This window comes from Schistocerca serialis, chromosome 2 (assembly GCF_023864345.2).
Source record: "Schistocerca serialis cubense isolate TAMUIC-IGC-003099 chromosome 2, iqSchSeri2.2, whole genome shotgun sequence".
Taxonomy (NCBI): domain Eukaryota; kingdom Metazoa; phylum Arthropoda; class Insecta; order Orthoptera; family Acrididae; genus Schistocerca; species Schistocerca serialis.
Window position 1 is genome coordinate 679,808,454 of NC_064639.1, and position 25,088 is coordinate 679,833,541.

The following is a 25,088-nucleotide window of genomic DNA, read 5'->3' on the forward strand; positions in this document are numbered from 1 at the left end:
AGGGCTTGCACAGAAGCATATAGGCAGTCATTTTTCCCTCGTTCTGTTTGGGAGTGGAACAGGGAGAGAAGATGCTAGTTGTGGTACGAGGTACCCTCCGCCACACACCATATGGTGGATTGCGGAGTACGTATGTAGATGTAGATGTAGATCTACCCACTCGTACACTTTTCTCTCACTAATGCAGCTATCTCCATACCCTTCCAGCATCCTTCTATATAATGTGATTGGACTGACAAAAAAAATCTACTCACCAAGTGGCGACAGGAGAATTTGCTTATAAAGGTACTAAAATTTGCAGGCTTTCGGAGCCAATGGCTCATACTTCTGGCAGAAGGTTTGAAGGGGAAGGAAGAGGGGTGAAGGAAAAGAACTGGAGAGGTTTAAGAAAAGGGTAAAGTTAAGAAAAGGCACCCACAACTCTAGGTCAGGGGAGACTTACCAGAAGGGACGAGAAGGAAAGACTGATTGTTGCAGACTGCAACAGGTGAGATTTGAAGACATGAGAGGTTAAAGGTGAAAGACAGGGTAATATGCAAGAAATCATGGATGAGTTAATAAGAATGAAAAGCTAAGTACATTATATGTAATTGAGGTGGTAGGGGGATGGCGAAAAATAGGCAGGTCAGAAAATGGAAGACGTATAAAACTAAAACAGAATGAAGAAAGGAGTATTTACTATGAATAAATTCTGAGACGGACGAAATTAACATAAATTAAGGCCAGGCGGGTTATGAGAGCTAAGGACATGTTTTAGTGCTAGTTCACACCTTGGAGTTCTGAGAAACTGGTATCTGGGGGAAGAATGCAGATGGCGCGTGTAGTGGAACAGGCACCGATATCTAGAAGTTAAGGGCTGATGTAGGTGGTTGTAGGAGGATGTTGAGGGCAAGTCTAGCAGTGGGGACGGTCAAAGGGGTAGGAGCCAAAAGGTAGGGAGATGGGTGCAGAAGGAGTGTAGGGTCTGATAAGGATATGGCAGAGATTGGAAAGATGAAAATCTGTTGTAGGTGTGGTGGGCAAAATCTAAGACAGAATGGACCTCATTTCAGGGCATGATTCTAGGAAGTTATGGCCTTGTCAAAGTAGCTGATTAGTACATTCAAGATGAGGATAATATTGAGTGACAAGTGGTGTACTGCTAAGTTGTTTTTTGGAGGGATCAGCAATACCAGGATTGAATGTGGTAGCCTGGGAAATTTGCTTTTGAACTAGGCTAGTAGGGTAATTAACTCCAGTGACGGCTGAGGTGAGAATGGGGTTGTATTGATCTAAAGAGTCTGCATTCAAACAAATATGTTTGCCATGAATGCCAATTGTCAGTAGGTTTAACGTGGACAGGCGTGTGTACCTGGCCATTGGTGAGGTTGAGATCAACATCAAGGAAAGTGGTGTGGGATTCAGAATAGGACCATGTGAAATTTATTTGGAAGAATGTATTTAGAACTTCCAGAAATTTTTACAGGTCAGTCTCACCATGAGTCCATATGGTAAAGATGTCTTCAATGTATCTAAACCAAACCAGGGGCCAGGGTCCCAGGAAAGCCCCCTCCAAGCGATCCATGAAAAGGTTGACATAGGAGGAGCTGTCCTGGTTCCCATTGCTCTGCCTGTGATCTGTTTGTATGTCTGCTCCTCAAAAGAAAGTAGTTATTGGTAAGTAAAGAGTTGATTAAAGTGAGCAGGAAGGACTTCATAGGTTTGGAATCAGGTGTGCACTGACTGAGAAAATGTTCAGCAGCAGACAGACTTTGTGTGTGGAGGGGATGTTGGTATAGAGGGAGTGGCATAAATATTGACAAGCGAGGTGTTGGTGGGAGTGTGACAAGCACGGATTTCAGACAGTCTAGGAAATGGGTGGCGTCTTTAATATAGGAGGGAAGTCTTTGTACTGTGGGTTGCAAGCATTGATCAACTAAGGCAGAAACGCATTTGGTGGGTGCTTTGAAGCCAGCGACAAAAGGATGGCCAGGATGATTGAGTTTGTGGATTTTGGGAAGAAGGTAAAAGGTGGGGTGTGTGGTTTGGGTGGGGTGAGAAGTTCTGTGGATTGAGGTGTCAGTCCTTGTGAGCGGCCTTAGGTTTTAAGGAGCGACTGCAGGTCAGTTTGAATCACAGGGATGGGATCTCGGTGGAAGGTGCTGTATGTAGAGATTTCAGAATGGACAACGGCATGGGAGAGGATACTTTCCATGGTACTGTATATTAGGTTGCTTCCCATTCCGTTTGCATATGGAGCAGCTGGTGTAGGGCTTCACTAAATACTACTGTTGGTCAAATACCACAGTGGTTGATCCTTTTTCTGTTGCTAGGATAATGATGGATTTTTCAAGGTTTTACACCCTCCAATCACAGAAATCATGTTACAGCTAGCTATTCTTTTACGGTGCACACAGATAGGGACATGGCCATGTTGTTTCAGCTGTCTTTCCTATTTAGCGTGTCATGCCCTGTCGGCATATGCAGAACTTTCTCAAAAGCGTGCATCTTCACTTCCAGGGAGCTTCAAGTGCCTGACCTGTTAATTGCATTTAATACTGATAATTTGTTGTTACATTTTGAACTGCCCTTGTACTTTCATACTGTGCAAACCACTGTAAACTGCATGGGAGAGGATACTTTTCATGGTACTGTATATTAGGTTGCTGCCCATTCCGTTTGCGTATGGAGCATGGGAAGAATGGCTGCTCATGTGTCTATATGTGCACTGTAATTCATCTGATTTTGTCTTTACGGTCGCTTCAGGCATTCAAGGGGTTTGTATTGTATTCCTAGATTCTTGACTGGTTCTTGAAACTTTGTAAGCAGACTTTCACATCATATTTGTTGTCTTTCTTCAATTGCCAGCAAGTGCAGATTTTTCAGGAGTTCTGTGAGACTCACCTGTTGACAAATGAAACTGGATCATGTCTTCTGGCCTTCATTGTATGTGTTCAGCACCCAGTGTTGGTCCCATTTTGGTGTTATACACTTGACCAGTTTTCTAGAATTGTTCACCCAAGTGTTCTGCTAGCAAAGCCTTTGTAAACAGACTGCATTTTGAAACTTCCGGGCAGATGAAAACTCTATGCTGGACCGAGATTCGAACTCAGCACCGTTGCCTTTTGTGGGCAAGTGCTTTCATATCAGTGCATACTCCACTGCAGAGTGAAAATTTCGTTCTGGAAACACCTCCAGGCTGTGGTTAAGCCTGTCTCCACAATATTCTTTTTTCGGGAAGTGGTAGTCATGCAAGTTTCGCAGGAGAGCTGTAACATTTGGAAGATAGGAGATGAGGTACTGGCAGAAGTAAAGCTGTGAGGATGGGTCGTAAGTCATCCTTGGGCAGCTCAGTGGTTAGGCCACTTGCCTGCGAAAGGCAAAGGTCCCAAGTTCGAATCTTGGTCCAGCACACAGTTTGAATCTGCCAGGAAGTTCACCTCAGTGTGCACTCCACTGTAGAGTAGAAATTTCATTCTAAACTGCATTTTCCCAGTATCTTATCAGGGAACTGTAGTTTGCCACTGCCTTAATTACTACTGCACATAAATTATCATTGCATTTAATGTTCCGTCTTATTGCTACATTAAGGTATTCCTGTGAGTATACTGGTTCCAGTTGTGAGTCATTGATGTTATACTTGTAGGGTACAACACTCCTGCATTTTTATGAGGACTACCATTTTTCATTTCTGGACTTCTAAAGGAACTTGTGAATCATTGCACCAGTTTTAAAACTTATCAAGATCAGATTGGATATTTGTGCTGCTCTGTCCTGCTGATACCTCCTTGTGGATATATACGTCAAATACAAAAAGTCTAAGGTTACACTAAATATTGTCTGCTAGATCATTAATACAGTGGAACTCCGATTTTACATTCTCCGATTTTACATTTTTCACAATTCTACACCATAAATTCGTAGCCCATAAGATCAATGCTAAAAATTCCCCAATTTTACATTTATTCCTAGTAAGTTTTACCTTGATTCTAAGTTCTTACTCAATGTCTTGCTTGACATCATCCTGTTTTCTTCCTATTGGCTCAAAAGTGGCTCAAAAGACAGATTGTTCACGCCTTGGTTGGTGGCAGAATTAAGGGAATATTTTAGGCCGTTGTGGAGAGGGGAGATGTGAGAGAGGAAATGCTAACATAATCCATGATCGGTGTTACCAACACAACTTGTAATTATGATACAACTACTGCTAGGTTGCAGCAGTAACGAAAAAACAAGACAGTAGACATGAAGTGTCCTGGAACGAGCCAATATGTGACGAAGGGCCCAGCTACCATCTTTTCTTTTGCTACTTATCACTCAGTGTCATTTTTTTTTTGCATGTATAACCATATTCAACAACAGTGTCAATTGTCAACCTTTTAAATTCAAACATTGAGTCTTGAATAATATGCTGGCTCATAATCAAGGAAACAACAGCCATTTCTGGCTAGTGAACTGGCGACTTGTTAAGTTACCCATAGTCAGTGCGACCACTGCACCACACCACCACATGTAAAATGAGCTCACCTACTGGATGAGTGGAGAGGAGGGATGGCCCTTCAATGATGGGAGTGCAGGTAGGGGTGAAAGCATTTGTGAAGTGTTGAAAATATACTTTTCGTGCAGGTGATGTGCTATGATAGAGATGTCACACTGAAATAGAACAGGTGTTTTGTGATAGCACATTTTAAAAGGTTTTCGTGTTCAAATCTGACATGATACAGTTGCAACAACTACATACACTACTCATATATATACTTTGCACCACACCCACCACACGTTGTAGATCATAATGATTGGTAGGAGCAATAGAGGGCGTGAAGCAAAACTGTAGCATCTGAGCCTTCTTTCAAATTTACAGTGTACAGAAATTCACTGAGCTGACTTCTGATTAGCTTGTAACATCAATTGTGGAAGTAAACTGATTTTTTCATGTCTCTGTTTCTCTTATCATACCTAAAATAACTCTTTAACAGTGGTGAGCATTTGAAGTGCGGCTCATGAGAAAAGTATTAAACGATAACAGCAATGGTGGCAAAGTATGTCATTAAGCAGATGTCCTCATTTATGCTTATGGTTTAATCACTTAGCTAGTGCGATGTTTTTGGTTTAATTTAACATTTTCATTGATTTTTGATTTTTTCTGAGTGAACACAAAGGATGATCTCTCAAAAATGTGCATTTTCAATGTGTAACTTGTAGCCAGAGCATGTCAGAAAACAGCTCAATTACATTGTACCCAGACACCAATTTCAGTTTTTTGATGAGCTGTTAGTTGCTGTTACACATCTGCGATTTTTTAAGAACTGTTGAAATTCATTATCACAAATTATTGTATAAACGTTGTATTGTACATTTAATTTCCTTCACTTAGACAGAATTTTAGACAAAGTTCTGCAGGAAATTGTGATTTTTAATCATATTTACCAATTACAGGTGTTTTTGCTCATATTTTGGGGGTTTTAACATTTTCCTCACTTTTGTGTTTTTAGTCTGGACCACATGAAAAAGTAAAATAGGGTTTTCACTGTATATTACACCAACAGCAAGAGTCCCAACACACTTTTCTGGGGATGTCTGAAATTACTGTTATAACTGTTGGTAACTCTCCATCCAAGATAAAATGCTGTGTTGTCACTACCAAGAAATCATACTGTAGCCTCGCTACCAAGAAATCTTCAATCCAGTCACAAATTTATTTTAATATTCAAACATTCATTGATAATATTTTGTACAGTACTGCATTGAATATATTTCAAAAATCAGAAAATATTGCATCCACCTGAGCCATAACTTACAAGACGTCATGTGTGAAGAGTGCGAGTTGTGTTTCAGATGGCTAACATGTTCAGGATCTGTCCCGATTGGCATGGGGGAGGTCATTCTGTCGAGGTACCTCATTACAAAATGAACTTTCATTCTGCAGCTGAGTCTGCACACATTTGAAGCTTCTTTACAGATTAACCCTTTCAGACCTGAGTTTTTTCTGGAGGAAAGAAAATTTTTCTTTGTATGTTAATGCCCTTAGGAAATTTTTTGATGATTTTAGATGCAAGTTTATACAAAAATATGTGCCCGCTTTCAAAACATACCTTGCACACTTGGTTTCATTTTATCGACTAAAATAATTAATTACACAATATTCTCTTTTGTAATAAATAGTAAAATGATCACTCAATAATTACCATGCAAAATAACAATAACAATATTCAGTTGTACGTTGGAGTACAGCGAACCAACTGCATCCTTATGTTCTGACAGTCATGAGCTCCTGCACACAGTCACAAGCTGGTGCACACTGTTACATTGACTTGCTCATATTTTCTATTTTCATAGTGATGCCAAAAGTTGGCAGCATTTACGCATGATGGGAAGTTTGAACATTCACAAATGTTTACCATAGGTTTCCTTTGGAAGAAAAATTTCTGTTGCAGCTTAGACACAGTAAAAGTTAATGTACACAATTGTAGCCAAAGGGTCAGAAACAAGAACTCAAACCCAGAAAATATTCTACTGACTGAGCTATCCAGGCATGACTCAGGACCTGCGCTTGCACTTCCTTTTGCCAGTATCTCTCTCCTGTCTTCCAAATAGCACAGAAGGTCTCCTGCACACCACACACTTCCTTAAAGAAAGCATTTTGTACAAATCATAATGTGGCAACAATATTGAATCAGACATTTTCTTTGTCAGCACAATAATGCTCTTGTCTGCAAAGGGAAGAGTATTGCCTCGTATTTACTTACATGTCTGCATGAACAAACATTTACGATGATTGACAGCCATCCAAAATTGATTTGAAATACATTTGCTGAATGCAGACATCTTGGCATCAGTTGTGTTATATGTAGATATAGAGAATTATGGTATAGGCAAGTAGACAGTGTGACATGGAAGTTTGAGTCAGTCTGGGAGGCGTGTATGAATAGCCAAAGCAATTAAGGCGAATGCTCATGATAAGTGGGAAATGTGTATTAGAGTCCCGATCAGGCACAGATATTCACACATCACTAATAGTTAGTGCATCCATCTATACCTAACACAGCTGGTATTCACTTTCAGTGAATTTATTTTGAATTACTGTGGGATAGTACAAAGAAAAATAGATACATTTGCAGTACTGTGCTATTCAGACCCATGACCTAAGTTTCATTGTCCATCCATAATGTGTGCTAGAATATCTGTTGCATGTAATTTCGACTTATCCAAAAACATGACAACAATTTATAGAGAAATAGAAATGAATTATGTATAAAAATTTAATGGATAGATTTCATGAAAGATTAAATTCTATAACATTAGCAAAATGGGAGTTTAAATTGTAGTAGTTACAAGCTTAGCATATTTGAAATGAGCAGTACTGAATATTCAGAGGCTTAGGGGTATGTAGAGTAGTCTATATGATATTATTGTGAAAAAGCTTCAGGTACTTCATTTTAGATATTCTAAAGTCCCTTTATTCTTATTCTTAAATTTAAAACTGCATATCATAAACTTGTAGTATGAAAAGTGATAAAGTAGTTCTAAGTGAAGATATGTTCTGCTTTGAAACATATTGAGATATTAAATGTGTCAATACCGGTATATTAAATGTGTAAGAATTCATAATGCTAAACCTGACACGATTCATCTACCATTAGCTTGCTATAAATTAATTCCTTATTTTGTGCTGGAAGAAAATATTCACATTTTGGTTGCTCATAATTCACAGCACTTTCTGTTTTATAATGAACTAGCTGTACCCAGCCATGCATTGCTGTGGCCCAGTCTAGTTAAATAGAAAAGAAAGAATAGAAAATGCACACATTTCTAATGTGTATGGAAACTGTATATACATCCTAATCTCCTTCTCCCCCTTTCGTTGTCCATCACGTCTATCTACCTCCTTCTGTCGATGTTCTCCTCCCACCTCTCTCCCTCCTCCCCCCTCCCACTCCCTCTCTCTCACTTGTCCTCCCCCCCTCCCCACCCCTCCCCCTCTCTCCCTCTGCCCCCCCTCTCTCTCCCCCTCTCCCTCTCCCTCCTCTCTCCATCTCCTCCTGCCCCCCTCTCTAGCCATCTCCTCCTTTCTACTTTTTATGTCCATTTCCTCCCACCACCTGTCCTTTTCTCTCCTCCCCCCCCTCCCTCCCCTGACTATGGGCCTTATTTATAGTTATTTGCAAATTCATATTCTGTGTCAGTAGTCTAATCATAAACTGGTAAGTCAGAAACACAGCTTCCCTGTTTTCTGTGTGAACTGTCTGTGAGGGAGAAGACAAAACAGCCCATTTTTGTGAATATATACAATGAGAAAGAATATATTCACAGAAATAATTTTTCCAACAGTTTAAAAGCTCTACTATGGTAGTTAAAGCTGCCTGTGGCAAAGGAAACATTACCACACATTTTTTCAACAGAGCATTTTCTTTCTCTCAGTTGGTTTTAACAGAAACCGACCTGTACAGTGTTGTGTGTGTGTGTGTGTGTGTGTGTGTGTGTGTGAGAGTGAGTGAGAGAGAGAGAGAGAGAGAGAGAGAGAGAGAGAGAGAGAGAGAGAGAGAGAGAGAGAGGGGGGGGGGGGGAGGGGGGAGGAAAGGGGGGGGGGGGTCAGTGTGCGCAGGCATGTGCTTGCCCTATGGCATTGCAATAGGTGTGTGTGTGCGAGAGAGAGAGAGAGAGAGAGGAAGAGGATTGGGGGGGGGGGGGGGTCGGTGTGCGCAGGCATGTGCCTGCCCTATGGCACTGCAATAGGGGTGTGTGTGTGTGTGTGTGTGTGTGTGTGCGCTGGTGGAAGAGTGGGGGCGGGGGGTCCACACTCACGTATTCAAATGCAGTATTGTGTCAAAATTTCAAAGCAATCTGCGAAGATTGGATATTCGGAGATTTACAGTTTTATTTATCTAGATTGTAACATGATTTTACCATCTCAGATATATAACTTTAGAATTTTGTATTTAATTATGTTAATTGTAACACTAAAACCAGAAGGTTGTAAATAGTGACATGTATAAATTGCTGCTGTTGGCACTGACTGTAAGTGTAATGTGGTTTTATTGTTCACAGCATGTCTGCATAATCAGAATTATGTTTTCAAGGGGTTTCAGGTACACCATTAATTCTGTTTTGGTAGAAATCTATAGCGTAATGTTCCTTTTGTGTATAATTCATCAGTAAACTCTTTGATTTCTACTCATGTATGTGTACTGCATGTGTTTCAGCTGTCAGCAATACTGACTTCTGAGGTCCATTCTGTGAAAGCTGGTGGCCAGATTGCGTCAAAACTTACCCATTTAATTTTGAGCCATTATGATTTGGCCTCCACTACAGTAACTGGTATACCAATGAAAGAAGAACAAAATGCTAGCTCATCAGCTAACTATGATGTTGAAATATTTCACTCTTCTGCTGCTCACACATCTATTTTAAAAGGTGATAGAGTCTACATACAATAATTCTTGCTTATCACACTAATCTGTGCTTGTTATGAAATATAGTTCACTACAGGTAATAAGTGTGTGTATATACAGGGTGTCTCAGGAATAACTGTCAACATTTTAGGAGGAGATATAATATGTGTCCAGTTTTTATTGGTTATAGAAATACAGATGTTAGAGTGTAACTCAAATGAAGAGTCATAGAAGATGTTATGTAAAGGCAAATGATTATGTTTAAGGCGGATTTTCATTAACTCCACCTCAGACTTCTGTGTGCTTCTGAATTCTCTTGATAACACCACATGTAGGTGTTCTGTGTCATCTTGGTGTTCTTTTATGAGGTCAGCATATTCATAATTGATTTTACATTCTGAGAAGATCCTTTATAGGCTTTCAGTTTTGTGGTTTTGTAGGTTTTACCAGGCTTGCCTTTAACTTTATTATCTGACAGTAGTGATCAGTGAAGCTGAAATTTTTTACAAATACTTCAAACTTCTCCCTATTCATATTTGTCAGTATACTGTTTAAGACTGATGCTGAACTTTCTGATACCTTAGTAGTAGCATTTACAATTTGTGTCATTCCAGAAGTGTTCAAAATGTGTAGGCAGTTATTACTAATTTCATTCTCAACTCCAGTGTTAATGGCCTTGTCTCTACTTATCATCATATTTTTAGGGGCTGAGAGACTTTCCAGGACTTAGTTACTCTGTTCCACGTTACCACTAGATGAGTGATATGTGCAAAGAATGATTAACTTCTTATGGATATCTAGTTTTTTTAGTTCAATTGTTGCCAATTCAGAATGTTTATTTGCACTAACTGTGGTCATATCTTCTTCAGCTTTAAAATGTGTGTCACCTCTGATATAAATTCATGATCCCTCACCCTTTAAGGTAGTTCTACAGTAGCAACTTGCACATTCAGATGACAATAGCACTAAGTGCTGTATTTCATTTTCTCTACACCAGTGTTCTGTAATGCTTACCACCATGCTCTTTAAAAACTGTAATTCAACTTCAAGCTGGTGTAATTTATTGAACTGACTGCACATTTTGCTGAAGAATAGGTACTGAGCAAATTTCTGTGGTGTTTGTGCACTCCTGTTTGGTGCATTCTCTCTTTCATGTTCACACTGAAGAAATTTGTAGACTGGTTGAAACACTTTTAAGTGAGGGAAGCCTATTGTCATGATTTATGCTAAAAAAAAGGCCTAATCTCCCTATCTGTGACGAGGTATTTGAGCAGGTGTTGCCCATGCCCACCAACTACACACTCACTAATTAACTCCACCAGCATCTCTTTTGCTCCGATAGTCCGTATCAGCACCACTGGAATGGGCATTCGGTCAGCATTCGTGTGTACCATTTGCAACTCAGCATTGGCCCACCGTACAGCACTGCCAAGATGTGGCTGATTATGCCACTGGACCTGCTCTTGTGCCTCGACCAAGCTATTCCATGCCCCATTCACTATCACTATGTTATTATCTTTCATGAAATCCTCCCACAAAAGCACTAAACCCTCAATCACCTGGTTCAGCTGAGCACTTGGTCTGGAAATGCTGGTGACGCAATACTTTTCCTTTAACTTCTCCTACAATTGAGAGTCTACAAGTATGTTATGTAGAAGCAGTACTCTCTTCTTCCTAACATTAGTTTTATTCATATCCTTCCTACTCATGGTCTGAGTCTGCTGCACATTTCCTACACCTACACCATCTTGAGCCTCCTTTCCCCCAGACTCTGGTATGTGGAACCTATTGCTGGTTGCCACAACAAAGCTGTCAGACTGCATCTGCCTCGTGGTAACCTTCCTACCAATTGCTGGTTTCCAACTGCCACAAACACCATTACCTTCCCTCATCTTCACTATCTCTCCTCTAGCTTCATACAAATTTACTTGAAGGCCACAGTTCTTCCTTTCTTGCTCTTCTGTTAACCTGTTTCTGCTGCATATTTTGCAGTTCAAAAAAAGAGAGCCTCGGTGACCTCCACACAGTTCTCCACACACTGCCCCCCCCCCTCCCCCAACCTCCCAAGTGAAACTATTTGTTACAGCTCCAACAGTGCATTCCACTACTTAGTAACCTATGGCAACTTCCTCAATTTCCACTTGTTGGACAAAAAACCTAACTATGTAAAACAGGAAGAATATTCTGAGATGTATCACATTTATTTATCTATAAAAGAGTGTAACATCCTGTAATGTGGTTTGTTTGCTATGAGTGTGAATTCAGAAGTGGCAGACATGCATATGTAAATAAAACATTGAGCAGTTGTATACTTAACAGAAATTCAAAACAACTTGAGGTATTTCCTAAAAACAATACCCAGATGCTAAATCTTCAATCTTGTGACAAGAAAAAAAGATACTAGTGCAGCTATTTACAGCAAAGGTATTTATAAAATCTGTGCAAATGTGCACAATTCATTTTGAGCATTTCGGTATTTAAACAAAAGTCAGACCTAGATAATGACTAACAGAAATTCATTACACAGGTAAAATAGCCACTAAATGTTGTAAAAACATTCAAAATGTGAAACACATAGAAAAGGAACAAAAATATGATCAAATATTTAATCCAGAATGCACAAAAATCGTGCTTGTCATTTGGCCGCCATCTTGCCAAAGATCCCCTCAGAATTATTGAAATTATTTGGAGAACTGACCTTGACAAAACTATTCCACCCACTGTGGAAGATACATGACACAAGCAAAACAATCTCAGACTTCAAGAAATATAATAATCACAATTCTTAAGGAGGCAGATACTAACAGGTGTGCGTATTACTGAACCATTAGTGTGTTATGGTTGTAAAATACTAAAACAAATTATTTACAAAAGAATGGAAAAACTGGCAGTAGTTGAATTTGAGAAAGATCAGTTTGAGTTCTGGAGAATGTTTGAAGATGCATGACAATACTGTTACAATGTCTTATCGTAGAAGATAAACTGAAGAAAGACAAATCTACATTTATACCATTCACAGATTTAGAGGAGGCTTTTGATGATGGTGACTTGAATATATTTTATGGAAGTCTGAGGTTAGTAGGGATAAGTACAAGCAGCAGAAACTTGTAGAGAAACCAAATTGCAATTATAAAGAATTCAAGGATGTGAAAGGGAAGCATTAGCAGGAAATGAGTGATTAGGATTGCAGCCTATTCCTCTGTTATTCAGTCTGTACACTGGACAAGCACTAGAGGAAATCAAAGAGAAATTTCAAAAGGGTGTTAAAGTTTGTGGAGGAGAAACAAAAACTTTCAGGTTTGGCAGTGACATTGTAATTCTGCCCGAGATGGCAAATGACTTGAAAGATCTGTTGAATGGAATTTATAGTGTTTGAAAAAGGAAGTTCTAAGGTGAACATCAACAAAAGTCAAATGAGGGTAAGAGAATGTAGTAAAATAAGTCACATAATGCGAGGGTATTAGTTTAGGAAACTACACTAACAGTACTAGATAAGTTTTGTTTTTGGGGCAGCAAAAGAACTCTATGACTGAAGTAGAGAGAATATAAAATTTAGGCTGGCAATAGCGTATTTAATGTAAATTTAAATGTTACAAAGTATCTTCTCAAGTTATTATCTGGAGTGTAGCATTGTATAGAAATGAAACATGGACAATAAATGATGAAGAGAATAGAAGCTTTTAAAATGTAGTGCTTCAGAAGAAGACTGAAAATTGTGTGCATGGAATGGACGACTAATGAAGAGACAGGAGCAGGGCAGCAGTCATCAGGGCCCACCTGAAGATGGCAGTGAATCTGTTTGCCGAAATATCAAGAAGTAATTACCACATGACCTGGTGGATACCAAAGAATTCTTCAGATTAGAAATACAATGGGAAAACATCAGATCATTGCACTGGAACACTTCCTGGAGAGTCAAGGAAGCTATCTGGAAGCTATCTGACCAATAGTATCTAGACACCTATTAGTGGGCATTAATTGGGGCATGTCCACCCCTTGCCATTATGACGACTTGAACTCTGATGGGAACACTTTCAGTGAGGTGTCTGGATGTCTGTGGAGGAATGGCAGCCCATTATTCCTCAGGACCCAAAACCAGAGAAGGCAGTGATTTTTGATGCTTTTTTATTTATTTATTTATTTATTTACACGTCAACTACCGTAGGACCAAATTGAGGAACAAATCTCCAAGGTCACGGAACGTGTCAGTACATGAAATTATGACATAAAAGTAATAATAGATAAAAATAAAATGTTTATGGACTCAAAAAAAGTGAAGCCATAAGTTTCAGTAAACACAATCAACAATACAATAAGAATCAGCTTAATTTTTCAAGGAACTCCTTGATAGAATAGGAGGAGTGGCCCATGAGGAAACTCTTCAGTTTCGATTTGAAAGTGTATGGATTACTGCTAAGATGTTTGAATTCTAGTGGTAGCTTATTGAAAATGGATGCAGCAGTATACTGCACACCTTTCTGCACAAGTGTTAAAGAAGTCTAATCCAAGTGCAGGTTTGATTTCTGCTGCGTACTAACTGAGTGAAAGATGCTTATTCTTGGGAATAAGCTAATATTGTTAAAACAAATGACAGTAAGGAATTTATATATTGAGAGGCCAATGTCAAAATACCCAGACTCCTGAACAGGCGTCGACAAGAGGTTCATGAACTTACACCGCTTATTGCACGAACCGCCCGTTTCTGTACTAAAAATATCATTTTTACAATGGGAAGAGTTACCCCAAAATATAATACTGTACGACATAAGCAAATGAAAGTAAGCTAAGTAGACTCATTTTCGTGTTGAATGATCACTCACTTCAGATACCGTTTGAATAGTAAAAGTGGCAGGATTAAGTCTTTGAACAAGATCCTGAACATGGACTTTCCACGACAGTTTACTATCTATCTGAACACCACGAAATTTGAACTATTCAGTTTCACTAATCATATGTCCATCCTGTGAAATAAAAACATCAGGTTTTGTTGAATTGTGTGATAGAAACTGTAAAAACTGAGTCTTACTATGATTTAACGTTAGTTTATTTTCTACAGGCCATGAAGTTAGGTCATGAACTGCACTGTTTGAAACTGAGCCAGTGTTGCACACAACATCCTTTACCACCAAGCTGGTGTTATCAGCAAACAGAAATATTTTTGAGTTACCCATAATACTAGAGTGCATATCATTTACATAAATAAGGAACAGGAGTGGCCCCATCACTGATCCCCGGGGCACACCCCCCCCACTTGACTGTACCCCACTCAGGCCCCACAGCACAGCCATTCTCAACACTGTGAATAATGACCTTTTGCTGTCTGTTACTGAAGCAATAGATGAACCAATTGTGAGCTAATCCCCGTATTCCGTAATGGTCCAACTTCTGGAGCACTATTTTGTGATCAACACAATAAAATGCCTTAGTTAAATAAAGCCGGCCGCGGTGGTCTAGCGGTTCTAGGCGCTCAGTCCGGAACCGCGCGACTGCTACGGTCGCAGGTTCGAATCCTGCCTCGGGCATGGATGTGTGTGATGTCCTTAGGTGAGTTAGGTTTAAGTAGTTCTAAGTTCTAGGGGACTGATGACCACAGATGTTAAGTCCCATAGTGCTCAGAGCCATTCGACCCATTTTTAGTTAAATAAAAAAAAAATATGCCTATCCTTCGAAACCTTTGATAACCCATCCAGTACCTCAAAGAGAAAACAGAATATAGCATTTTCAGTTGTTAAACAACTTCTAAATCTGAACTGTACAGTTGATAGCAAATCGTGTGATATAAAATAATCAATGATCCTTACATACGCAGCCTTTTCAGTGACTTTAGCAAACACTGATGGCATAGAAATAGGTCTAAAATTGTCTTCATTATCCCTTTCTCCTTTTTTATAAAGCGACTTTACTACTGAGTACTTTAATTGTTCAGGAAACTGCCATTCCTAAAGGAAAAATTACAAATATGGTTAAATAAAGGGCTGACATGTAGAGCACAGTACTTTAATATTCTCATAGGCACTCCATCATATCCATGAGAGTCCTTAGTCTTCAGTGATTTAATTATTGACTCAATCTCCCCATTGTCTGTATCTAACAGAAGAGTCGGAAAGACATTTGCCAAGATAGTTGTAAGATTCCCTGTAGAAACTAAATTTTTATTTAATCCACCAACAATGCTCAGAAAATGATTGTTAAATATTGTACATATATCTGATTTATCAGCAACAGAAACATTTTTACTGCGAACTGACTTTATATCGTTGACCTTGTGCTTCTGAGCAGACACTTCCTTCACAACTGACCATATGGTTTTAATTTTATCCTGTGAATTAGCTATTCTATTTGCATACCACATACTCTTTACCTTCCTAATAACGGTTTTAAGCACCTTACAGTACTGTCTGTAATGGGCTACTGTAGCTTGATTGTGACTGCTTCTAACAGTTTGATATAATTCCCGCTTTGTTCTACTGGATATCCTTATTCCACTAGCCAGCCACCTGGGCTGCCTTTTACTACGAGTTCCCCATTTAGAACGTTCTAATGGAAAGTAACTCTCAAAGAGCATGAGAAATGTGTTAAGGAAAGCATTGTATTTGTCATGTATGTTATGGCACTATAAACATCCTGCCACTCTTGTTTCTTGATGAGGTTTAAAAAACTCTCTGTTGCTGTTTAATTAACTTTCCTACATTTGTAATTATATGTGACATTTGTTTGAGTACAAAAGCGTTTTAGTGTTAAAATTTGTGCATCATGGCCTGAAAGGTCATTCACCCTTTTACTAACAGAATGCTCATCTAGTAATGCAGAATGGATAAAAATATTGTCTTTGGCTGTGCTACTGTTCCCTTGTTCCATGGTTGGAAAAAAACGGTCTGCATCAGATCATATGAATTTAGGAGATCTTCCAACATACTTTTCCTTACACAATCACATATAAAATTAATATTGAAGTTTCCAGATGTAAGTAATTTTTGGTACTTCCTATAAAGTGAACGAAGAACCCTCTCTAGTGTGAGCATAAATTCTTGGAAGTCAGAGTTAGGTGACCTGTAAACAACAACAACAATTAGAAGTTTAATTTCACTAAATACACTGCCCCTGCACAACATTTAAGTACCTGTTCAATGCAGTGCCGAGATTCGTCTATGGACTCAAATGGAATTCTGCTCTTTACATACGTGGCCACTCCCCCACTCCACAAAGAACTCCTTGAAAAACAGCCAGCTAATCTGTATCCTGGTAAAGGAAGCCTCTGAATTGTCAAATTATTTAAGTGGTGCTCCGATATACCAATAATTTCAGAGTCAACATCTATAAGCATTTCATTAACTTTATCTCTAATGCCTCTTATATTTGATGAAATATACTAATTCCTTCTATTCTTGGAAATATGATGTCCTCTGAAGGTGAGCCCTTAGTTAAAGGGACTTCCTTGAAGCAGGTCTACCTATCATCTGACTTCAATCTAGAGAAGGTGCAGCTCTAAAGCGAACTACAATAGGAATTTTCCCAGGAGTGATCCCACAACCACCCACTACACTGTCACCTATAAGCTTTGCCAGCCTCCCCTTCCCAAGCCTATAGAGGTGGAGGACATGCCTAGTGAAACCCGATCTACTGATAGACTAAGCTGGCATCACTGAAATGTGACCGATGTCCTCAGCCATCAGTGCCTTCTCCACCCCCTGTTAACATGCCCAACAGCTGCATTAAGATGAGGCCAATCATGATGATGAAACAGTTGCACGAAATGCACATTATTGCCACCAGTTTGAGTAGTTATCTTTATACCAGGTCACCACCTACATCATATTCCCCATCCCTATGAAGACTGTTCCCTGCTCCACCCACTATCACTACCTGATCCTCCTTCGTAAAATTCTTACATAACTCCCCTATACTGACAGTCACCTAAGCCAACCCTACACTAAGCTTCACAATTCTGGTGACATACTCACTCCCCAACACTTCCTGCAACTGCTGACCCACACCTCTACCGCGTGAACTACCTACCAGCAGAACCTTCTTCTTTCTGATAGACTTTTCATCTGACCTAGGCCTCCTAACTGCTGAGGACTGCTGCATATTCCATACACCTACAGCTACAAGAGGCTCCCCTCCACACAACTCTGACAGTTGGTCAAATCTATTGCATATGCGGAAAGTTTAACTATCTGAATACCTCCTCCTTCTCCTAGCTGCCTTCTTGCCAACTGCCAGTTCCCATTCCCCAGCACCCTTCAAACTCCTCAACCCATCTAGTTCCTCCTTTGCATGTTATAACTACATCTGAAGGGCACAGATCTTACACTCCTGCTCCTCTATCAACTTATTTCTATTACAGATTATGCATTCCCAGGAGAGGATCTCGCTAGAATTCCCACTGACTTCCCCACGGCATTTCCCCAATGAAAATACTTTGAACAAATCCCACACTGTAAGCCACTACTTGCAAACATATGACATAGCCCACACTTCTCACTCATGGTAAAATTTTACAGTTACTGGAAAAAACTATGCGTCTACATTACCTATATTCATTTGCACCAGTAGAACTATTTATAGAACTAACAATAGCAGTCTCAAAATTCACTCTTTACTAAGAAAGCAACCACTTGTATTATTCTATTCAATACCTCCTCATTAGTTATGTGATCTACCCATCTAATCTTGAGCATTCTTCTGTAGCACCACATTTCGAAAGCTTCTATTCTCTTCTTGTCTAAACTATTTATCATCCACATTTCACTTCCATACGTGGCTACACTCCATACAAATACTTTCACAAACGACTTCCTCACACTTAAATCTATACTCGATGTTAACAAATTTCTCTTCTTCAGAAACACTTTCCTTGCCATTGCCAGTCTACATTTTATATCCTCTCTACTTTGACCATCATCAGTTATATTGCTACCCAAATAGCAAAACTCATTTACTACTTTAAGCGTCTCATTTCCTAATCTAATTCCCGCAGCATCACCCGATGTAATTCGACCACATTCCATTACCCTCGTTTTGCTTTTGTTGATGTTCATTTTATATCCTCCTTTCAAGACACTGTCCATTCCATTCAACTGCTCTTCCAGTTCCTTTGCTGTCTCTGACAGAATTACAATGTCATCGGCCAACCTCAAAGTTTTTATTTCTTCTCCATGAATTTTAATTCCAACTCCGAGTTTTTCTTTTGTTTCCTTTACTGCTTGCTCAATATACAGATTGGATAACATCGGGGATAGGCTACGACCCTGCCTCACTTCCTTCCCAACCACTGCTTCCCTTTCATGCCCCTGGACTCTTATAACTGCCATCTGGTTTCTGTACAATTTGTAAATAGCCTTTCGCTCCCTCTATTTTACCCCTGCCACCTTCAGCATTTGAAAGAGAGTTTTCCAGTCAATATCATCAAAAGCTTTCTGTAAGTCTACAAATGCTAGAAACGTAGGTTTGCCTTTCCTTAATCTATCTTCTAAGGTAAGTCGTAGGGTCAGCATTGCCTCACGTGTTCCAACATTTCTACGGAATCCAAACTGATCTTCCCCGAGGTCGGCTTCTACCAATTTTTCCATTCGGCTGTAAAGAATTCATTTTAGTATTTTGCAGCCGTGGCTTATTAAACTAATAGTTCGATAATTTTCACATCTGTCAACACCTGCTTTCTTTGGGATTGGAATTATTATATTCTTCTTGAAGTCTGAGGGTATTTCGCCTGGCTCTCCCAAGGCTGTCAGTAGTTATAATGGAATGTTGTCTACTCCCGGGGCCTTTGTTTCGAGTTACGTCTTTCAGTGCTTTGTCAAACTCTTCACGCAGTATCGTATCTCCTATCTCATCTTCATCTACATTCTCTTCCATTTCTATAATATTGTCTTCAAGAACGTTGGCCTTGTATAGACCCTCTATATACTCCTTCTACTTTTCTGCTTTCCCTTCTTTGCTTAGAACTGGGTTTCCATCTGAGCTCTTGATATTCATGCAAGTGGTTCTCTTTTCTCCAAAGGTCTCTTTAATTTTAGCAGTATCTATCTTACTCCTAGTGATTATGCTTCTACATCCTTACATTTGTCCTCTAGCCATCCCTGCTTAGCCATTTTGCACTTCCTATCGATCTCATTTTTGAGATGTTTGTATTCCTTTTTGCCTGCTTCATTTACTGCATTTTTATATTTTCTCCTTTCATCAACTAAATTCAGTATCTCTTCTGTTACCCAAGGATTTCTATTAGCCCTTGTATTTTTACCTACTTGATCCTCTGCTACCTTCACTATTTTGTCTCTCAAAACTACCGTACCACAACTAATGCCAATACCAACAAAATTTCACAAAATTATTAGCTAAAACCAAAAATACAAGCAGCCACTGGAATACTCAACGAAGTTAAAACACTGAATGAAAATTTTACTGAAATATTTCACTAGAAATAATAAGAATCGTCAGCTGAAAACTAAAGCACGAAATTTACAAAACGACTTCGACGCACAGAAAACTCTAAAAAACACAGTGAGTGAACATTTCAAAAAGTTTATTAAATTGTTTTTTCGCCACAAAAACTGCATGAAACACTGCTGAAAACTATTAAATTTAATAACTGTATAACAGTGCACAAATAACTTTGTCAGTACTTAGTTTTATAACTGCTACAGCTGCTGTGGTTGACGATCTAACTTATCCCAATGGTGTGTCTTTGTCTTCAGGTTAGGGCGCTGAGCAGACCAGTCCATTTCAGGAATGCTCTTGTCCACAAGCCATTGCCTTACAGAGTCTGTTTTATGACTGGATGCATTGTAATGCTGATACATCAAACATCATGTCTTAACTGTTCCTCTACTGTGTGCAGAACACAATACTGTAAAATTTGTTCATATCCTTCCACAAGTAATGATTTTATAAGTGCATCAAGAGGACCACACGTTAACCTCGAAAAACACTCCCATACCTTAACACCACCTTCTTCACACTTCACTATTGACCCTACACATGATGGCAGGTAACGTTCTCCAGGCATTTGCCAAACCCAAATGCTTCCATCAGACTGCTACAGGGTGTAGCATAATTCATCACTCCAAGTCACTCGTTTCCAGTCATCGACTGTGCAGTGGCATTGCTCTGTACACCACTTCAAGTGTCACTTAATGCTCAGAGCCATTTGAACCATTTTTTCATGTTTGTCGGTAGTTTGTTTTATAAACTGTTGCACCAAGTTCATTTAAGGTATGCGTTGTTGAGAGGCCTATGTTGCTCTTTACTATCTCATTGGCCATTTGTTTATCTGACTTACTAGTTAGTAGTACCTTTATCTGCAAGGTTGGGTTATTGTGTTGTAGCGTGAGCAGATATAAGGAAGGAGTAAAGTATGTGTGTCACGGAAGGTTAGGCTAGCCTTGGCACTGAATTCTGCTTTATCATTTAGTACTGACTTCAGAAAAGTGTGACTTTCGAGGAGTTACTTGGACATTATACCGCATTCTTTTTAATGTCCTATACACAATTGCTGTGCTAGTTGGACTGTTGTTAGCACTTTGGGATTCACAAGTGATTCTTTCAGCTGATTTCATGCAACTGTTTGCAGCCTCTCTCTGCAGTGTGGGATGGACCCTGTTCAGCAGTACATTGGGTCTGCCTGATCTTGGTTTATTTGTGGTTGTTCCTTCAGACTTCCCAATGACATCACCGGCAGTTGACTTGGGCAGCTTTAAAAGGATTGTAATGTCTCTGATGTTTTTATTACTCAGATAACGTGCAAAGCCTAGTTCACGTTCAAATTCACTAACCTCTCCTGACAAGTCATTATGTTACTGCTTCATTTCTTATAACAAAATTCTTCTTGCCTTCTTTTATATTGGCAGCTCCACATCTCACTGTATGTAATACTCAAGTCAACATTATGTAAGGATGTCCAGATACTTTTGACCATGTAGCGTAGTCTGTTTGCTTAAGGATATGTGCATGAGGGGTAGAAATTGTAGAGAAAGACCAAGGTTTAAATACCATAAACAGGTTCAAGTGGATGTAGGTTGCAGTAGTTATGAAGAGGTGAAGATAGGTGATAGACTAGCCTGAGGAACTACATTAAACCAGTCTTCCGACTGAAGACCACCACCACCACCACCACCACCACCACCACCACCACCAACAACAACAACAACAACAGCAACAGCTTCTCCTCCTCCTTCTCTTCTTCTTCCTTGACTGTTCATGTATGTCTACAAGGTCAGCATTGTTATATGGGTTTTGGCAATGTTTGTGACAGTTGACGGCAGATGCCCTTCCTGATGCCACCACTTCTCCAGGAATGGAATTTGTTTACACCATCTGTCTGCATCTAAAATAGATCTCTTGTTCGAGTGTTGGATAGTTTCTTAAGTATTTTTGTAGCATGTATTTTAGGCTGGTCATGGGTACCAGCCTGGTGTCCACCTAAAAATTATGTCAAGGCTGGCCAGTTCGCCAGTCCTCTCCATTAATCTGTGACCTGAATTTGATCCATAGAAGTCTCCCCAACTCATAGAAGTGGCATGCTAATGTGCTCAGCTATTCTGGTTGGTTCATGACAAAAAAACAGTTTTACATATTTTACACAATTTTAATCCTCCACAGGTAAAAGTTTATCTTTATTAGTAGTCAATTCACTCTATGGTTGAAGATAAAACATCTGTACTTCTTGTCATTAGTTGACTTTCATTATACATATTATAATGTGCCATCTACATATTATAATGTGCCATCTTTTACTGCAGTACAGATCTTTAGATTTTTTAAGGTCTGCAATAATTGCTTTTAGGTAATGCAGCAGACTCAGCAATGATACGTACACAGCGAGAAGGTGCAGAGTATGAAACTGTGACTTTGAAATGGTGTACCCCTCGTGGTTGCAGTGCCGCTGAGATGCAGAATTGCACAGCTACTCACCGCATTACTCCTGTTGATGTGAACAGGTTGGTTTTACTCTGTCCAGAATTACTGCTGTTGGATTAATTGACTTCACATGTGCTGCACGAATTTTCTATAATATTCACATTTTGAAAAAGCTATAATGTATGTTATACAAACAAGTTTTCTCATTTTCTTTGTTTGCATAGCTTGTAAGATCATAGAGAGCACATTTTTTAGGTAGCATGAAGAGCCAAGTGGAAGCTATTAGACTATATTTGTGCATTGTAAAAGTGGTAAATTGTCAGTTCTTCCAACACAGGATGAACAACATGAAAACAACAAACTGCAGGGACGAATTCCTGACTGGAAATGGAAGAAAAAGTGTCCTATGAACATGTGCCCGGAAATTCATCATTGGCATGGTAGATGGCGCTGATGAAAGTTCTTCTGACTATATGCCATGTGTTCTTGTGTGATTGACACAACATACTGTAACCAGCAGAATGGCCCAGTATTTATGTCGGGAACAAGCAGAGATGGTGTTTGTGTGTGGCCAAGTAGGTGGAAATGGTAGAGAGGCACCATGGAAATACCAAAGTAAGTACCCTGTGGTTGTTCCCTCAGACTTCATAGTCACAACACCAACAGTTGACTTGGGAAACTTTAAAAGGGTTATGATGTCTCTGATTTATTTATTACTCAGGTAACATTCAGCGACTAGTTCACATTCAAAATCACTAAGCTCTCCTCATGATTCATTCTGTTGTTACTGCTTCACTGCTTACAACACCATACTTTTTGCCTTCTTTTATATTGGTAGGTCTGCATCCCATTAAATGTAATATTCAGTTCCATGTTATGTAAGGGTGTCCAGATTCTTTTGATAATATAGTATGTTTGTTTAAGGATAGGTGTATGAGGGGTAAAAATTGTAGAGTAAGCTCAAGGCTTGAATACAATAAACAGGTTCAAATGGATGTAGGTTGCCTTAGTTATGCAGAGGTGAAGATAGATGATAGACTAGCATGAAGAGCTATATTAAACCAGTCTCTTGACTGCCTGGAGGCAGCACAGCTGTAGCAAAATGAAGTATCCTTAAGGCACCAACCACATCAAACCGGCAAACTACCTATAGAACTCGGTCCTCTAGATCTGGTGAACGCACAGTCCACTGCCTCCCTGCACATTCATCTGTCTGAAAGAACTCACAATTACAAAACACCCAGAAGTAACTAAAATAAATATTGTGTGATGTGGTTGGTGCCTTTGAGGGTACTTATTTTTGTATAGCAGTGGTGCCTCTCAACTGTTTCCATCTGCTTGGCTGTACACAAACACCATCTTTACTTGTTCCCGATGTGAACCAGTACGCTAAATCAATCACACAGCCTGTAACACACAAGAACACATGGCACAATGTCGGAAGAAATTTTATTTCTCAACCCCATCTATGGCAACGATGCATTTCCGGACACATGTTCATACGACCTTTTTTCCTCCATTTGTAGTCAGGAATTGTCCCAGTAGTTTGTCAGTTTTGTTAATGTTCACCCTGTATGTTTTGGAAGACGATAGTTGTAGGTAATGCAGAACACTTTCTGTAATTGTCATTTGATTTTCGTGCTTATTAAATATGTGTTTATAGGGACCTTCAAAAAGTGCACCAGTTCAGAATCACATAATATATTTTTATTTGTTGATTGCGTATCATTTCAGTTTGGATAAGCATTTTGATTATTGCTTCAATCTGAATTTCTCACATTGCTTCATTGTCTGTATAACCATGGAGCAGTTTACTATTCTGCAGTGTGTGATAATAATAAAACATTTTATCAGAAGGGAAAAAGTTATGCAGCAACTGCGAGACGTCTTTTTGCAATTCTAGGGTGCAATGAAGCACCAATAAATCAACAGTTCACAGACTTATTTAAAGTTCAATAAAACAGGTTAACAGTGAACATTAAGAGTTCTGGGCACACTAGTTTTGGCCTATCTGTGCAAAACATTGTGGTGGTTTGTGTTAAGGTGTTTTTTGGTGCAGTGTAGTTGGTTCTTTGCTGTTCCCAAGAGTTCAGCATATCAGTGTGGCAGATTCTCTGGCATGATCTCCATTACCGCCCTTACAGAATACAGTTAACACAGCAACTGAAAGAAGTTAGATATGAGAAAAGGCAACATTTTTTTGACTGGTTTCTAAGAAAACAGCAATTGTGTGAAGATCTTCATCTTTAATGACATATCACATTCCACTTAAATGGGTTTGTGAATAAACAGAACTGTTGCTTGTAACTGTCAGAAAATCCTTGCCTGGTTCAAGAGAGGGACATGCAGCCACGATGAGTGACAGTTTGTTGTGGCTTTTGGGTGGTTGGCATCAATGGCCCTTTTTTTTATTTTAAGGTGAGCGAGGACAAGCTGTGACAGTTAATAGAAACAGATACCAGGTCATGGTAAGAGATTTTTTATGGCTTCATCTCATTGTAATAGATGTCCAAGTTATGGTTCCAGCAGGATGATGCCAACTGTCACTCTCATGATGAAACAATTGAGTTATTCCACGAGCGTTTTTTGGATTGCCTCATCTCATGTAATGGTGACCAACAATAGTCACCAAGGTCATGGCACTTAACCTCTTGCGATTATTTCTTTGGGTTTGTCTTAAATTGTTAGTGTACGGTCCATAAATCCCAAAATATCTGTGAGTTAAAGGAGAAAATTTGGTGGTGTAATACAAGAGGAGTCTTGCAAGTAGTTCAAAGAGAATTTCATGGACGAACTTCTTATGTGTGAGTGCAGTAGAGGAGGACATATGCTAGACATCATTTTCCATACTTGAAATGGGAAGTT

The 25,088-nt window shown here is 39.3% G+C and overlaps 1 protein-coding gene across 3 annotated transcripts in view; it reads left to right on the forward strand.

Moving 5' to 3' along the window:
* The window catches only part of LOC126457790 (integrator complex subunit 13), a 249,485-nt gene that overhangs the window by 49,162 nt on the left and 175,235 nt on the right, over positions 1 to 25,088 (forward strand). For all 3 annotated transcript variants that reach the window (XM_050094375.1, XM_050094377.1, XM_050094376.1), the window contains exons 6-7: positions 9,177 to 9,387; positions 22,150 to 22,303. In XM_050094375.1, coding sequence (XP_049950332.1) covers positions 9,177 to 9,387; positions 22,150 to 22,303 — 365 coding nt within the window. The remainder of the gene's footprint in view (positions 1 to 9,176; positions 9,388 to 22,149; positions 22,304 to 25,088) is intronic.